The sequence below is a fragment of the Chlorocebus sabaeus genome, chromosome 11 (genome assembly GCF_047675955.1).
Source record: "Chlorocebus sabaeus isolate Y175 chromosome 11, mChlSab1.0.hap1, whole genome shotgun sequence".
Classification (NCBI taxonomy): Eukaryota; Metazoa; Chordata; class Mammalia; order Primates; family Cercopithecidae; genus Chlorocebus; species Chlorocebus sabaeus.
In genome coordinates, this window is record NC_132914.1 from 91,505,918 (window position 1) to 91,524,555 (window position 18,638).

At 42.0% G+C, this 18,638-nt stretch overlaps 1 protein-coding gene across 1 annotated transcript in view; it reads left to right on the top strand.

Moving 5' to 3' along the window:
- Window positions 1-18,638, top strand: part of PLXNC1 (plexin C1) — a 159,145-nt gene that overhangs the window by 15,858 nt on the left and 124,649 nt on the right. Inside the window, exons 2-3 of the mRNA XM_037996696.2 lie at window positions 4,734-4,874; window positions 16,832-16,966. Of these exons, the coding sequence (XP_037852624.2) occupies window positions 4,734-4,874; window positions 16,832-16,966 (276 nt within the window). The remainder of the gene's footprint in view (window positions 1-4,733; window positions 4,875-16,831; window positions 16,967-18,638) is intronic.

Consider the following 18,638-nt stretch of genomic DNA (forward strand, 5'->3'; position numbering starts at 1 on the left):
GGCCCCAGTTTTGTGCCCATTCCCTCCTAATGATGCCGCAAAAGCTAGAGCACCCTGCCTGAACCTCGATGAGCCGGGCCATCTTTCACATGGTAGAGGCAGGGCCAAGCTGTGGCTCAACTCTAGAGGGTGCCTTTCACACCCTGGAATGCACGACTGGCACCCCGTGGAGTTGTGCAGGGCACAATGGGGGAGTGTTTATAGTCCATGAAAAATCATATGAAGCAGCTGCAAAGAAGCCTAATTGTTTTCCTGGTAATATGCCCATGACTCCCTGCACACACACACACACACACACACGTACACACACAAACACACACACACCTCTTCTCAGGAGCTTTGGTCCCAGTTTGCTATATCAGGCCCAAAGCTCTTTCTCTCTTTCAGCCCAAACATCATTTGAGCCAAGGTAGCTTTCTCCTCCAACTGAGAAAAGTTTCTGTCTTAGAGCCGGCAAACATGTAGGCGTGACGTTATGCTTAGACATGGCAGGAAGGAGAAGCAGAGTGACAACTCTGAGGGAACCAAGAAAGCCCAAAGGGGAGACAAGGTTTAGAGCGAAATCAAGATTGGATTTTGTCATGAAAGGCAGAACTGGCAAAAGCATCATTACAAGGCATTAACCTTGTTACACACAGACGAACAAGCAGAGGCTGGGATTCAGAAATAAATTACACATAATAAACTAGACAGAATAGGCTGAGAGCAACATTAGCGATTATGCCCTAAGGGGAGAGAAGGGCAAGATAGAAAATAGGCCGGAAAAAAAGAGAGAAAGAATAATCTCTGGACACAGGGGGCTGACTGCGCTGTTTCCCCCTTCTTCTTCCTGGCTCCCTGGGTATTAACCTCACTTTTGTGAGGACGTTTCTCTGGAGCCTGTCTTTCTTTTGTTTTCATTTGCCGCAATAAGCATAAGAAAGCCATTCAAAGGGTTCCTTTTCCCATTCACAGGGACCTGTCCATTTCTGTGTGTTTCCAGCACAAAAGAATCCATTTCCATTCAGCCAGAGCAGACCCTAGAGTTTTCATGAGGTCCAAGCCTCCTCTCCTATTTTCTTCCAGGCTCACTGTTGTAATTGGCTACAAAACCCTGACTGTGGCCAGGGTCCTCCAGGCTGGTGAGAGGAACAAGCACTTGTCCACGTCATGGTCCCTGCAGCTGAGGAAGAACTGCAGTTCAGTGTCCGCTCCAACAAGTTGTGATTGTCATTTCTTAAACAGTGACTCGCTTTTGGTTCCAAGTAGCAGAAAACCCAAGCGACAGTGGCTTAAACCATGGCAACTATTGTTAACTTAGTAAAGTGTTTAAAAGTTGGAGGTCTGCGGCTCAGTGGTGTCTCCAGGAACGTAGAATCTCTTTTCTTTTCTCTGCACCAATCTTAGCATGTTGCTTTCTATCCTTCATCTTGAATCTCATGGAAACAGAATGGTTGCCACCAGTCTACACATGATGAGATAACACAACTGTATTCCAGAGGAAGTGAGGGAAGAGGGCAAACGGGTTCTCCTCAAGAGCCTTCTATTATCAAGGAGGAAACTTATTCCCAAAAATCCTTCCAGTGGGCTTCTTACATTTCCCTGCCCAGGACTGGGCCACATGGCCACCCTCAGCTCTCATGGTTAGGAAAGTCAGTGTCTGGCGATAGGGAATGGAGTTGCCATTTGGCTTGGCCCAGTGATAGCTTCCACCAGGCTTGGGTTCATTGCTATCTGAACAAAATTAGGGTTCTTCCTGGCAAAGAGGAAATAGCTGCCATGGGTGTGGCAGTAACTTGTGTTTTTAAATGAAGTAATGATAGCAAGCATGGGTTTTGTGTTGCTGTGTGCCAAACACCGTTCTAAGTTTTACTGAGGCTTACGCACAAACTCATCCAGTCCTCATAAAAAGTCTGTGGCATAAAAAGTCTGTGCTCTTATCATTTCCACCATATAGAGGAGGAAACTGAGTCACAGAGAGATTAAATCACATGTACAAAATTACTTAGCTAGAAAGTGACAGAGCCAGGAGTCAAACTTAGGTGGTCTGGCTGGCTCTCTATGCTATACTGCCTTCATTAGGTAAGATGATAAAATACTTCAAGTAGCACACAGTAAGTATTAATACATGTTAGCTGGTATTATTATTATTATTACTATTATCATATCTTTTTCGTAACCGCCCTGCCAATCAGACACATCAGCCTTATTAGATAGTTTAGAAAGCTAACCCCTACCAGGGTTAAATTAATTGCCTGGGTCACACAGTGATTGAGAACCAAGCTCAAATGTCAGCAAGTGCCAGGTGTTCTCTCAAGTTTGAGAATGTTGATTTAATGGCTGCACCACTTACCTATTACTTTTTTTTAAGGTAGGGTCTCACTTTGTTGTCCAGGCTGAAGTGCAGTGGTTCAATCATAGCTCACTGTAACCCGGAGCTCCTGGACTCAAGTGATCCACCTGTCTCAGCCTCCTAAATAGGTGGGACAACAAGTGTGTGCCACACACCTGGCTAATTTTTTATTTCTGTAGAGATGGGGGTCTTGCTATGTTGCCCAGGCCGGGCTCCACTCTTGGCCTCAAGCGATCCTCTTGCCTCAGTTACCTATACTATTGATCCCGGACTTACTTTGAAAAAACTACAATTATTGAGGGCAGCCAGAAATCAGAGAAGTACACCGGGAAAGGTTAGATGGTAATTTGGGATGGATTTCTCCTTGTTCCCTTTCAGCTTTTGAGCTGCCTCTGTTTTCTTGGAGCCAGTCTTTCACAAATAGGATCTCTCATCCCACCTCAGGAGAGACTACCCATGGTTCTTGGTGAATTAGAACAGGTACAGTATTAAGCACCTACTGTATACCAGACCTAGATGTACACTGTCCCATCTGGTCCTTGTGGATAATCTGCAGTCAACATCCATTACTTTTTCTGTGTTGTGAGATGAAGGGAGTGGAGTCCTCTAGCCAGAGATAGTGGTATTAGAACATTCTGGATACCCAGGCAGAGATGATGCCCTGTTCTCCACGTTAGCCTCTCTGCAGTGCTCAGATATTTAATAAAAATAACAAGCATGGTCAGCTGGTCTTACATTTGAACAATTCTGGATTTATTTTAAAGCAAGATGTGTGGCATGGTTTTACTTATTTTTTTAATCCTAAAGGTCATCCGACTTTTCTTTTTCTGCTCATGGTCATGAGGCTTCCTTATCTAAACAGTGATCTATTGTTCCAATCCTTAGACCCACAGAGAATTTTTTTCCTTAACTTCAATTTTCACAGGACAGCTCCTCATCTTCCCATATTGCATGAAAAGTATCTTTCAACAAGAAAGAAAAAAAAAAAACTCTAATGAGCTTTCCCCAAATCTTCTTAAACCGAGTTCACTATAGAATATTTTATGCAAAAACATCGCCTTCTCTTAGGTTATGACATCTTTTCCTTGAAAAGTGATCAGGGCATTGGACAAATCCTGGCTAGCTTATCTTTTCCTTGCAGCGCAACTGCAACAAAGAAATATAGATGGCACTTTAAAGGCTTCAGAAATCAATTTAGCCCATAATCCATTTAGTTTAGATGTTAATGAAACTTGGTGGGTTTAAAAATAATGAATATTTAATAAGACATAAATTGAAAGACATAAACACTGTTGGCAATAATATAATGAAGTTAATAAGTCTTAGCCTCTGTGTGGCTGCCTCCCCCTCCCCAGTTAGGGCGATTTTAGGAGTTGCTGTGTTGCTTACTAAAGTTCGCTGGCTGCAACTTCAATGTGCCTTTAAAAACCTTAGTACAGCTGGGAACTGAGCTCTGGCAGATAAAGTGTGCTATCACACTGTGTTCAGTAGCTGCAGACGGCAACGGCTCTTCCTAGCTCCATATCTTCCAGAGATTTGCGTAACAAACTCAGTTTCCTGTCGTTGAAGGCAGGACGCAGCATAAAGCACATCATTCCTTTTAAACAAAAAAGAAAAAGACGTTTTGGTCAACACTCTGACTCTATCTGCTCTGGGTTTAAAGGGGGGCTTTATTTAATGATCAGGAGCAAGCATGTGATTACATGTGCTCAGAGCCTCAGACAATTTAAATGCCTTCAGCTTGGGAGTTAGACTTTTTGTTTTCCCCTTTAAAAGCATAGCACCAGGGCCAGCCCTTCGACTTGGTTCCTCCTTAGCTCTGTGGCTTGATCCTGTCCATCGTCCACGACTGTATCTGCCTTTTCACCCCCCGAATTAGCTACCCTGTCTTCAGGCTTCCTGTGGTCCCTTTTGGTAAATCTAGAATCACTCCTTTCTGCTGTCACACCCAATAGGATCGTCCGTGTCACATCTTGGGAAATGTTTGTGTTTAACCTCACAGAAACGAACGCCTAGCTAAAATGAATTGGCGGCAGGATTTTGAAAACAGCCAAGTATGAGATAGTCTGCCTCCCAATTCAGCGGTGGGCTGTCTCTTGGCACTAAAGTGGAATTCAGCTTCATATATCAGCTGGGGGGTGTTAAATAGATGGCCAGCTCGCTTTGGCATTCAATACCTGTTCGTACATAGTAAACAGGGGCTTTCTTTGGTTGGGCAGGTATGGCGATTTTGCAAGGTAATGAAAGATTGCTCCTGCGGAATCTTGTCTAAGAAGATATATGTGGGGCCCAGAAGTGGGATCCTGCCTAGGAGGACATGAGTGACATTTTATCAGTATAATGAGAAGTATCATTGTTAAAAATTATTATTATTTTTTTGTGCGTTTGTGTGCATGTTCAGAAAGAAGGGGATCAGCCTGAAAGAGTCCAACCAATCGCATCATCTACCTTGATCCATTCCGACCTGACATCCGTTTATGGCACCGTGGTAATGAACAGGACTGTTTTATTCTTGGGGACTGGAGATGGCCAGTTACTTAAGGTTGGTTTTCTGTGCCTTCTTCAAATGTCTATTTTAATAGTGATATTTTGTGCTTTAAAAAAAAATTTTTTTTAATGCTTCTGGGTTATACATGAGACCAAACCAAGAACTTTGTGAACTCCTTAAAGACCCCCAAAAATGGCCTAGAAGAAAATCTGGAATTCTGTATGTAAGAACGCCCCATAGCCATGTAATGAAGTATCAGCTACCTTGCTGCCCAGGAGTGTGCCAAGATATTTTTCCTTCCTTACTCATAAGCCACCTGGGTGAGGTAAATGGAGGTCTGGTCCCTACCCCAACCCTGACTCACCTTCCCAAGACATGTAACCTTTTAGTTCTAGCTCCTTTATCATGGAAATGTACAAAGCACCTGATTTCTCACAGCTTGAAAGAGATGAGAGATTATAGGGCTTGAAAAGAAGAAAAAACAGGTGTTCCTTCCCTCCAGCCCACTTACCACCCACAGAGGGGGTTTGTTTTCTGCCCTTTGTACCCACATACACCACAGAGAGGTTAGAGATCTAAAATCCTTTGAGACTTCTCTGGACTTTTATCTCAGAGGACTATTTTTTCCCCACTGTATGGATATACCCTGGTCAAGTGCAGGTTTTTATTCACTGATGAGAGGGGAAGAGGGGAGGAGGAGAAAATAAAAGCAGAGATACCAAATGACTTGTCTGAAGTTATCTAGTGGTCATCTTATCAATGTCATCAGCAAACATTTATTGAAGACCCTCTGTGTTCTCCAACAACATTCATGGTTGGGAACTGCACCATTTCTATGACTAAAGACTGAGATTCCTTGGCCTCTCTGCAGCCATCCATTTACACTCAGATCAGATTCTTAATTGAATAATGGTAGATCTGTTTCCCTCAACTGATCTCCCACAGATAACTCGCTGGGTGACTTTAGGTGAGTTGCTTAACCTCTCTGAGCCTCCATTTCTTTACCGGTAAAATACAGTTCTACTAGACAACCCAGAAAAACCCTTTCCTCTTCTGATAGTCTCTAATTATGTCTTCTGCACACGTATTCCTCACCACCCCCATCCCCAAGTCAAACCTATTTATTTGCTCCTGTTTGATCCTATTTCCAAATATGATCCTGTTTCCACACTTTTGCTCACACTGTACTTCCAGCCTGAAATGCTTTTTTGTTTTTTCTCTTATTTACGGCACCTTATGTATCTATACTCTGGCTCAGCTCAAACCCCACCTCCTCTTTGATGACATCTAAGCCTGGAGTGACCTTGCTCCCCTCTCATTTCCTGAAATACTCATGATCTATGTCATTCTTGTGGCTCATTCCAAATGTCTTGCCTGGAGACCTCACCTTTTCACTGGCATTTGTCTTGCCTTCCCAACTTGATTTTAAGCCTTGTGAGAAGGGGGCTATGAATTCCCACCGCCTAATACAGTGCTGAGTGCCTGGTAGGCATTTGATTTAATCTGTTTTCTTTGGAGGAAACCCAGTAACATATGGGAGGGAGTTTGTTTGTATACACATTCTTTTAAAATATACATTGATCATCTTTCCTGTTGTGTTAGCTTTATTTCCTGGGGAAGGGTAAATACCCATCCATCATTCTACACAAGTCACTGGGTGACATCTGTAGCTCCACCAACGTGGTCAGGCTTATTGGACCCATTTGCCTGGCAGGAGTTTCCATCAAGCCTTTCTGGGTCTCCTCACCAATTATCTCTTCAGATTTGGGATGTTTTTGACGGATGTTTTGACAAGAACACTGTTTCCCCAAAGCCGAGCCAACCAAACTGCTACATGGTGAATTGGAGGTGAAGGAACACTCATCTATAAATAGTTCCCCATGGGATGGCCTGGTGTTGCCTGTCCTGTGTGTTCACCCAGCAGCCTGCATGCAGCTGGCTAGCTTCTAGAGATGTGGCAACAAGGAGTGAGACCAAGCTGCAACTTCATGCTGCTGAGGAGGCCATGACCGAAGTCTCGCTCTCCTCAGGGTCTGTATGGGGTACCCATTCAGAAGCTACCTGTATGGCCTCATTGTTGTTTTAGGGTTTGAATAACAAAGGCAACTTTTTGTTGTTTGTTTTGTGACTGCTGATGTTTACACAGTGCTTCCTAGATGCCAAGGGACTCTATATCTTCTAATGAATTCAGTCCTCTCCATGACACAGCGGGGCAGGCCCACTATTCCCATTTTACAGATGAGGGAATCAAGGCCCAGAGAAATGGGATGATGTTGCTCAAGGTCACACAGGGGCAGAGCAGGGATTTGAACCCGGAATGACTTCAGAGACTGCACTAAGATCTCCTATGCTACACTGACTTTGCAACCTCTGCTGCAGACATGGAGATTACTCTCTGAGGATTCTGGGGGACACGTGGGAGACATGCGGATAGGGGTCCATGCCCTGGCAGGGGACATATGCTCCTGGGGTGAGTCAGGTTTCCTAGAGGCTCAGGAAAGAGCCCTAGCCTGAGAAGAAGGCGGACCATCTGACTGAGGGAGCACCTCACTGGCGTGGTAACTTCTTGGGAATTAACACCCACCCAAAGCCCCCAATAAGACAGTTCTCTCACTCAGGAGAAGGGTGTGAGGGATGAACTTGAGCTGACTTGGCCCACCAGGCTCCCTAGGGCAGCTCAGTAACGCCCAAGCCTCTCTTCTATATCCTGTGTACAGATTCTTGGATGTAGCCCCTGAATTTACCCAGAATCCTGAAGACCCAGGATCGTGCGGATAATTTGGAAGCTACTGATAATCCCCAAATCCCTTTATTCAGAAGCTTTGAGCGTCTCCCTTGCCAAGGCTTGTCACCAGAACTGTTAGAAAGGATGAACACTGATAGACACAAGCTTGGCTCCTTAAGCCACAGCGTGGGGGAACTAATGAGCGGCAAACAACAAAACTCAACCCAACGCAGACAGTAGGAGGAGGAGTAGAAAGAGGGCTCGGATCAGCCACAGCCTGACTCCAGTTTCTGAGTGATCGTGAGTTGACGGCATTTTGATATGAGCCAGGCACTGTTGTATATACCTTGTTGAATGAGAGTCAGGAAACAGCAATTGGAGCCCAATTGCTGTTTTTTACCACCACTAGTAAAAACCTGGCTTCTTAAGCCTCTGCAAATCCTATGAGTTGTAATATGATTTGGTGTAATTTTAAGCTTCATGTTATTTAGATAATTTTTCCTTATTGTAAAGGTAATATATGCCCATGTAAAAAGTTTCAGAGTCGTGGGGGGTGAGAGGACAGCAAATAAAAAATTACTCCTAATTGTGTTGTGCAGAAGCGACTACTGTCAGCATTTTGGATTCTCTATTTATGTAGTTGAGGTCGGATTTTGCAACCCATTTTTGCATCCTTTTCTTCAGTTACTGAGGGAAAATGCTTATATTAAAATGTTACTGTAAACCTTTTGTAAATAGTATTTTTAAATAACTATATCATATTCTATTATTTGGGCACATTATTTTGAACTTAAGCTAAGATACTGGATCACTTTAAAAGTATCTTTAAAGACACATTTTCCAAGGAAGACGGCAATACCTCCAAAGGTAAGATTTCACTGATGATCTGTGAAGAAACTAAAGGTTACAGTATGCCAGTACTTTTACTGTCCTCCTCCTCTTGCCTTTAGACCTAAGTCCCTTTATAAGATTTTGGGGAAATAGAAGGAATTTAGAACTCAAAGGGTCCTTTGAGAGCATCTAATCTGCTCTTTTATTTGATCAGTGTACAGTCCCATGGTGGTGAGGTGAGTTATGTCTTGTCACCCCCCGCCGTTATTTCCCCATCCTGCTTCCTTTCGGAACATGATTGCATGCTGGATTTTTTTCAGTCGTCAGCATCTCCACTGAGATCAGCTGAAAAGTATGGTCACACTGAACTCAGCTTTGCGGAATTCACATTTCACGTGTTGCACAACGTACGCATTTTGGTAAACACACACCAAGCCTTTCTCCAGATGATAGTACAGCCTATCACGTGGTTTGGATTCCTTTGAGCTGACTCTGTTGCCTCTAGAAAATTGTCCTTATTTCAAGGGCAGAATTGTGTATTTTGAGCTTTTCCAGGTGGTAAAATAAGTAATAGCGGAATATGCATGAAATTTGAAATTTGTAACTTTATGCATGCCCATTAACCTTTCTTGTAAGCATAAAAGATAAGAAAGCAATGGGCAAGGAAGAACAATCGCTAACATTTCTGAGCTCTTCCTGTGTGCTGGGCATTAGAACCAGCATCTGCACGAGTTAACTGGTTTAATCCTCACTAGTCAATACCTTCACCTCCACTACTTTATAAATGAAAAAACCTGAGGTCTCGAGAGGTTAGGTATCTTGTTCAAGGTGCTCTGAACCTAAATAATCTGTCCAGAGCCCGAGCTTCTATCCCCCAACTAAACTGCATTAACTCTTACAGAGCTTAGTAGAGTTTGAGGAGCTGGTTTTTGTTATGTTTCTTCCTAATACTGGAGTATAAGGGTTGATACCAAGATGCAGATGTTTGAGGTTTCATGAGAAGGGGCCAGAAACCTTGTGGTTTAGTTTGTTCCTATTTGGGGATGGCCTCCTAGCAACCCAGCTGAGTGCAGAGCCCGTTCCTCTCAGAGCCGCACGTAGTTCATGGGGGTCTCTGAATCTCCTTTGGGGCCCCAGCTTCACCCCAGTCGCTCCTTTATAGGAAAGACAAGAATTCTGTATTCCAGTTGCTGTTTTGGATCATTTCATCAGTAAAGACTAGTGTTTTCCTGACCTCCCAGGGACTGTAGTAGGGTTCAGGATACAGGAAGCTATATCACACAGCTCTATCTTGTCCCCATATCCAGTCTTGAGGTATTTCCTATGTGCTTGGGGTCAGACTGGTTACCTATGTGGCCCTCAAAAAACTCTACTCCCACTTAATGGCTTTCTTTCTTTTATTTATTTATTTTTTTCTTTTTTGAGCCAAGGTCTGACTCTGTTGCCCAGGCTGGAGTGCGGTGGTGCAGTCTCAGCTCACTACAACCTCTGCCTCCTGGGCTTAAGTGATTCTCCCACCTCAGCCTCTTGAGTAGCTGGGACTACAGCCCTGTGTCCCCACACCTGGCCAATGTTTTATGTAGGCAGGGTTTTACCATGTTGCCCAGGCTGGTCTCAAACTCCTAGGCTCCAGGGATCCTCCCACCTACGCCTCCCAAAGAACTGGGATTACAGGCATGAGCCCCTGCACACGGCCCCATTGATGGATTTCGTTTATTCAAATCACAGCAAAATTAAACCAGTTCCAAAAAGTTCTGTCTGAATTCAAACAGAAGCAAAATCTCTGTACTACCTAAAGAGTCTGCCTTGACTGTGGTTATTAAAGTTTTTGAATGAACGTAAGAGAAAAAAATCTTTTGTAAAGACAAGCTCTACTATATACCCAGAAAGTGTTCAAATAAGGAATAGGAGAACTTGGGGAACCTAGAACAGGACCTGGGACCGGAAGTGGTGGTGGTGGGGATGACTGAGCTAACAGACCAAAAAGTTAAAACAGCAGGAAGTGTCAAAACTTGGAAGTGGGTTCATTGGTGGGCCGTTTAGTATGTCATGTGAAGCCTAGTTCAAATTCTCCCCACCTCATTAATTCCAATTTATGAGTTTTGCAGGGACTCCCCAATTTGAAACTTTTACTCCCATATAATCCACAAATCTAGAACCTGTGGCTGAGACTGTATGCTTCTCTTACTATCTACACTGCAACAAGTAGATTGGAAACAAAAGAGAAATTTGCCTTAATTTTTATATTTCATCTTTGTTACTCCTAACTACTGAGGCACATTAAATACTTACCTTGCTTTCTCCTGTGTGTGCGTGTGTGTGTGTGAGCATGCACGCATGCATAGGCATGCGTGTGTATGTGTATGTGTATGCAGGCATGCATGTGCATATGTGTGTGTGCACTTGTGTGTGTGTATGTGTGATTTAAGTCTCCTTCCCAGCATTTCTCAGAAACTGCTTATGGAAAAAAATAATAATCAATGGCAGGGTTGGCTTGTTTGCCCTTCAACTAGTTAGCCCCACAGAGTGAGGCATTGGAAATTAAATTTGGCATAAAATATTATAGCTTTTTGAACACCTGTGGCTTTTCCATCTCATGGTAATCTTAAAGAAAAAAAAATAGTCTTTTGTTTTCTCCCCCCGCATTTTCCTCACCGTGATATCCTTCCCGTGGGTGGTCTTGAACCTGTCTTACAATTGTATGGTGTTGAAGTCTCCACTCAGTTAATTTCACAGTGCCGTTGGGAGTTTTGTATGCAACAAAAATCCCAAGGCTAGTTAATAGTCTACCATGAGGCTGCAGGAGGATGTCAACAGAAACAATATGTTGACACGAACTGAAATTCTCCATCAGAGAAAATTTGTTTTCTGCACAGGCTTCAGCTGGAAAAAGCTGAAGAGCTCTATAAAATCTTGAATGCTAATAGAGTCGTTTTTCATTTAATAAATATTTATTGGGCACCTTGTATGTGCCAGGTACTGTTCTGGGTGCTGAATATACAAAGGTGAACAAAACAGGCAATGCCCCTGCTCTCTTGGTGGGAAGAAAAAGACAGAAAACAAGTAAATGGATTAATCAGCGATAAAGACAGTTTAGATAGTGCTAAGTGCTATGAAGAAAACAGAGTGATGGGTAGAGAGTGACAGAGGTGTTCAGCAGAGAAGTGATCAGGGAAGGCTTCTCAGAGGAGGTGATGTTGGAGTCTTGAAGGATAAAGAAGTATACAGGCATGCACATGGAGAAGGTTCAGATTGACTTCAGATTAGATCTATATTAAGGTCGTATCCTGGAAGATAAAAATCCACATCATGCCCAAGGAGTGTGTGTGTCAATTGGATGAGATTTCTCTTATGCAAAATTCAACCCATTTTGGGTTTTTGTGACTCATTGTTACTTCCTGCATTGCTTCACTGATCATGTTCTTTTTCCGAGGCTGCCCACCTCAACTGAGCTGAGGAAGGAACGTTTCCCTTGCTCCAGTCTTGCTGGCTTTTGTCTCTGTGTTGATATTCTCATGAAGTTTGCAATTAGAAAGTCCAAGTGTTCCATTAGTGCCTGCGGGCTGGGGCTCGGGCTAGGTGAGAGACAACATTAACACCGACGTGTTCTGTCTCATCTGAGAGAGATGAGACTCTAGGGGCCACAGAAGCAGAAATCCCTCACCCCTCTGTGTAGCACATTTAGGACCTTTGTGGTGAAAACTAAAACTTCCTCTTGTCCTGTCCTCAGGATTATGGAGAGCATTGTTTGCATAATCTAGCAAAAAGAAAACCAATTTGACTCACTCACCCTTAAGGATTTTTAAATTTAAATTTTACGTATTTATTTTTAAGGTAATACAGTGATATTGTTTAAAACTCAAAAGAACCAAGAAAATATTCCGTGAAAGTCACCTGTTCTTGACTTCCAAGGCAACCAGTGATAGCAGTTTCATGGGTATCTTTCCAGAGATAGTTTATATCTGTCTACAGGCAAAAGAGTGAAGATATTCTTCCTCCCTTTTGTTGAAACATAAAACACAGTAAACATATATGTTTTACATATATATATTATATATGTAAAAATACCTGTATATGTAAATATGTCTGTATTTATAAATATGTGTACATATTTCATATTACATTAACTATAATACAAAGAGCTTTCTAATTATTTTTATAGCTGAATAGTATTCCCTTGTTTGTACTATAGTTTACTTAACCAGTTCCCTATTGATGGACATTTAAGTTGTTTTAATCTTTTCTTTATAACATACAATGCTACAATGAATATTTATCATTATATATCATTTCTCACACACACACACACACACACATATATATATGAGGGGCTGCAGGGTCCAAGGGTATGTGCTTTATAATTTTGATAGATGATGCCAAATTACCTTCTAGAGAGGTCTGGCTTCCATCATTGATGAAACATACTAATCTAAACCCAGCATCTATGGCTATCAGGACAAGCTTCAGTGCAAGCCACGCTGAGTAGCTTTTTCAGGAAACTGATTGGTAAATCCTGGGCCACAGAACTGTTTGATAACTTGTAAAAAAATGAAAGAAAGAGAGAGAAAGAAAGAAAGAGAGAGAGGGAGGAAGGGAAGGGAAGGGAAAGAAAAGAAAAAGAAAAGCTTCCTTGCCACAGTTCAGAGTTCTAGAGAGAATATTGGTGCTTCATTTCCAAAGTACTAAGTAAATAAATCAATGTTGCACCCAACTGGATCTTTCCAGGTGCCGCCCATCTGTATCAATGATGCTCCAAGAGTAAATAAAATAAGCCCCTGATAAATACTGCAGTGCAGCTCCTAATTTGCGTAAAATGGATGAGTGGTGGCATAAAGTATGTTTTTACTTTGTAATTTTAAAGCAAACCCCACAGACACAATGTCATTTCACCTCAACATATTTCGTTATGTATCTCTCAAAAACTACAGTTATTTTCTTAAATAATTGTAACCATAATGCCATGATCACAGCTAATAAAATTATCAGTCATTCTTTAGGATCACTTACTATCCAGTCTGTGTAACCAAATATTCCCAATTGATTTAAAAATGTATTTAAAATGGTTTTGTTCAAATTGGTATTTGCACAAAGTCCTCAAACCAGATTTGGTTGTTCTATTATCTACAGCAGTCTCCTCCCTTACTTTTATTGCCTGCCACTCACTTAACTGGAAAACCAGGTCCTTTGCCCTATAGAATATCTCTTGCCATGTGTTTGGCTTTCTGCTTCCTTGTGGTGTCATTTAGCTTGTTCCTCTACTCCTGCTTCCTAGTGCTACATGGAAGTTAGTGCTAAAGACTTGATTAGATTCAGGTTCAACTTTATTGGCAAGAATACATTATGGGTGTATGCTGCCCAGTGATGCTTTTGCCATGATGAATTCCTGAAGAGATGCCAGGGCAGCAGCTTCTCTTTTCTTGACCCTTCCTTGAGAATATTTCTATCAATGTTTCTTTGTTTGTTTTTTAAAAAAACAAAAAACTGGCTTCCTGTTTCTCTTTCCTTATACAACTGCTTTCCAGAACCAGATCAACTGAATCTGAGCTGATTAATACATCTAATGAATTAGAGATGGCAAATCCTGGCAAGCCCATACCTTGGTCAATGCCTGTCCCTTGGCTCCACTTACAGGATTCTGTAGAGCAGCATTGGCCAAGAGAACTTTCTGTGATGATAGAAGTGTTCTACACCTGTACTCTCCAATATGGTAGCCAGTCACCACAGGTAGCTAGTGAACACTTGAAATGTTGCTAGAGTTTTTAATTAAATTTAAATTTTTAATTAAATTTAAATTTAAATAGCCATTATGTGGCTAGTGGTTGTCATATTGGATAGTGCAGCTATAAAGTCATTTTAAAATGACTTGAGACACACACCTTTCCCACCTCCCTTAGGACCTAACTGCTTCTGTTTTAAGAAGAGCTTTTAAGAAGTCATATTTCATATGTTTGGTTAGTGAGATTGACTTTTACAAAGCTGCTGCTGAATTTGGTGAGCAGTCCAAGGGCTTCAGGTGAGCTACTATTTGCACCAAATCCACCTGGGCTTGACCCAAGGAGATGATAGAAGGAAGTCACTGATCTCCAGGCAAAGCTAGACCCAGGCCCAAGCCCTGGAAAGGGGAAATGAATGCAGGAAGTTGCTCTGTGTACAAAATTGATAAGAAGCCTTTGGCTAAACAGCAGATACCTAACTGCCATCAGGATATGTGGGTATAGCATATTATTGATTAGTAGATGTGTGAAGTAGACTTTGTCCAAAAAGAATCTCAGGTGCCAAATTTTTCTTTTCAAACCATGCTTCCAATGTAGCTGATATCTACAGTGGTAGAGATATGATATAGATAATCCATCTGGATGTGTTCAGACTGACAAAATGTTGAACGCCTTCACTTTTCAAAGTAGTGGGTACAAATTGTGTTAGGTACAAAGATGATTAAAGGTTAGGTACAAAGGTGATTAAGACATGGTCCCAGGCCACGCACGGTGGCTCACACATGTAATCCCAGAACTTTGGGAGGCAGAGGCGGTGGATCACCTGAGGTCAGGAGTTCAACACCAGCCTGGCCAACATGGTGAAACCCCGTCTCTACTAAAAATACAAAAATTAGCTGGGCATGGTGGCACATGTCTGTTGTCCCAGCTATTCAGGAGGCTGAGGCAAGATAATGGCTTGAACCTGGGAGGCAGAGGTTGCAGTGAGCCAAGATCGCACCACTGCACTTGAGTCTGGGCAACTGAGCAAGACTCCATCTCAAAAAAAAAAAAAAAAAAAAAAAAAAAGACATGGTCCCTGCCCAAAGGGAACTTGCAATCTAGTAACAGATTATTATCTATTGACTGTTGATTATGTGCTAAGCATCTTTCATAGTTCTTATTTGATCCTTACAAAACTGTAATAAGGAAGGCACTATTAGCCCCATTTTAGAGATGAGGAAATTGAGGCCCAGGGAGATTAAGTTACTAGTTCAAAGTAGTACAGCTACTTAAAGGATGGAGGCAGGATGCAAACCCAAGCTTAAGCCACCATTGTACTTCTCTAGCACTGTAGGATTAGAGTCTCCTGATGGGTTTTCATACCCACGCTTCAAACCCCGCCTTCTCACCATCTCCTCTTGCTCCTCGACTCATGACCATGGCCTCCTCTCTCTCATCTACAGTAAAAGGCAAGTTTTTTACACAGGCCCACAAGATCCTTGATTATCCTTCCCTGTTATCTTACTATCTTATTGTTCACTCCTCTACCTCTCTCCACTGAAGCCAGTCTGGCCTCCTCCCATTTTAGTTGCTTTGCACTGGCAGGGCTGCTTTTAAGAACATGTTTCATTCAAGTATGAAAATAACTCATCTCCTGCAAGTCTGAATAAATACCACCTTTTCAGTGACACCTACCCTGAACATAATATTCTCTTAATGCCTAACCCCACTATATTTTGTAATTTACTTTTTTCTTTTTAAGTTACTCACCCCGCCACACACACACAAGAATGTAAGTTCTATGAGGTCAGGAGCTCTCCCTTCCCCATTTTGTTCACTGCCGTTTTTCAAACACCCAGAACAGTGCTGGGTGCTTAATGGGTGTTTGGTAGATGTTTGTTGACTGAAGATGGATGAAGCTCAGGTGTGTCCAATTTCAAAACCACTGAGTACTGAGTCACACTTGCGTATATTTTATATGTGAACACAAACCTACTTGTCTGTATCTGCCACGTTAATCTGGGTCACTTCTAACGGTATGACGATCAGAGTATCCTGTGCAAATACATGTGGGAGCTACTTCCTTTAATTTCCAGTCTCTCTTGAGACAGCACTAATGAAGCTGTCACTTGTGGCTTCCTATAGGGCCAGACACGGTCAGAAATTGTGGTCAGCCAGCTTCCACATATGAGGATACTACCCGAGCCCTGAAGAGCGGCTTTTTTTGTTTGTTCATTTTTTATGCCTTTGCCCTTACAAAAGAAGAAATACTCTGCTTGTTATTACCAGCCTTGTTGAGGACTGAGATGTGGGAGGGTTGATTAAGGAGCATGGTACCTTAGGCAGTATTTGTAGTGAGTGAAAAAGGCTGTAGCTTTATGATTAAGCTACAATTTTCACCACCCTGCTATTCAAAGTATTGAATAGAGGCTGGGCGCGATGGCTCACACCTGTTATTGAGCACTTTGGGAGGCCGAGGTGGGTGGATCACGAGGTCAGGAGATTGAGACCATCCTGGCCAACATAGTGAAACCCCATCTCTACTAAAAAAATTAGCCGGGCGAAGTGCGTCTATAGTACCAGCTACTCGGGAGGCTGAGGCAGTGGAATCGCTTGAACCTGGGAGACAGAGGTTACAGTGAGCCAAGATCGTGCCACTACACTCCAGCCTGGTGACAGAGCGAGACTCCGTCTCAAAAAAAAAGAAAAGAAAAGTATTAAATAGAAATCATGTTTCTCTTTTTGAAAAAAAAAAATAGGTTATTCTTGGTGAGAATTTGACTTCAAATTGTCCAGAGGTTATCTATGAAATTAAAGAAGAGACACCTGTTTTCTACAAACTTGTTCCTCATCCTGTGAAGAATATCTACATTTATCTAACAGCTGGGAAAGAGGTAGGTAGAAATACTAGTTATTGCTTCTGATTTATGAATAAAAATGGTTTAATCGATGTCATTATCTAGTAGCAAAGCTTTTACTTTGAACTACAGAGTTTAAGCAGTGCCCCAGGCTTCGAGGAGACCCGCAGTGGTTCACAGGCATGGAATTAAAAACCTTACTGACTGTCAGTAAGTAAGCAAGAAATATTATCTATTTAGACAATTTTATTATTGGCTATATTTCCAGTGCCAAGGTTTTCAGAGGAGGGTGTGCTTGCAAATGGGCGCATAATCAGCAAGGTAACTGAATTTACACATTTATTGTGTGGGCACTGAACGGTTAGATGCATTTATGAATATACCCAATGGGACTGGCTTTGGAATTTGGGGTTAATATCAGGCCACAGTCTCATACACATTCATGAACCAGGAAATATATGGTACTAACCCTCCCCCTCTTCATTTATCTTGCTGTTTTGGCTTTTCTTTTCCTTCTGCTTACTGAAATAAAAGTAATATATTTTTATATTTCCTTCATCTTTATCAAGTACTTTTACCAAGGGAAGGAGAAAAGAAACTAATTGTTAGTGAGTCTCTACTATGTATTAGTCACTGTTCTTTGCATGATCTCTGTCTAGATACATAGAATTATGTACATACACATACACACAAGTGTAGAAAACAGTGTTAATGAAATGTGTTACTGACTGCGCATAGTGGCTCATGCCTGTCATCCCAGCACTTTGGGAGGCTGAGGCGGGAGGATCCCTTGAGGCGTGGAGTTTAAGGCTGCAGTGAGCCATGATCGAACCACTGTACCCTAGCCTGGGTGACAGAGCAAGACACCGCCTCACAAAAAAAAAAAAAACAGGCTGGGTGGCTCACACCTATAATCCTAGCACTTTGGGAAGCCAAGGCGGAGATCACCTAAGTTCAGAAGTTCAAGACCACCCTGGGCAACATGATGAAAACCCATCTCCACTAAAAATACAATTAGCTGGGTGTGGTGGTGCATGCCTATAATCCCAGCTACGTGGGAGGCTGAAGGACAAGAATCGCTTGAAACCAGGAGGTGGAGGTTGTAGTGAGCTGACATCACCACTGCACCCCAGCCTAGGCAACAGAGTGAGACTCTGTCTCAAAAAAGAAGAAAAAGAAAAAAAGAAGAAGAAGAAGAAGAAGAAATGTGTTATTAATTTAATGAGATAGTTACCTTTGTTTTATATGAAGAATCTAAGACTTGGAGAGGTTAAATAACTTGTTAAAGAATATCTATATATATATATAGATAGATATGTATGTATATATTTATAGGTTAGCCTTTGCAGGGCTAAGACAAAAACTCAACCCTGATTCTAAAGCCCATGATACATGGTATTAAATCCAAAATTTGTGAAAACTGGACATTCCCTGGCTCAATGGTTTTGACCCATGACCATTTGAACATGGAAAGTGCAAAGAAGGTAATTGAGACTTACATAATTCTATAATGGATGTAACAGATACTCTCAGCCCACCCCTGGTTTTCCATTCTTTTCCTTGCAGTCATTCTAAGGAGAATAGCAATGACAGCCATCTACATGTGCTTTTTGAGTCACAGATAAGATGTCCAAGCAATTTGTAGTTTCTGGTATTCTTATAAAGATGATATTGTTCTTCGCACATTGAAAAGTCAGTTGTATCAAAA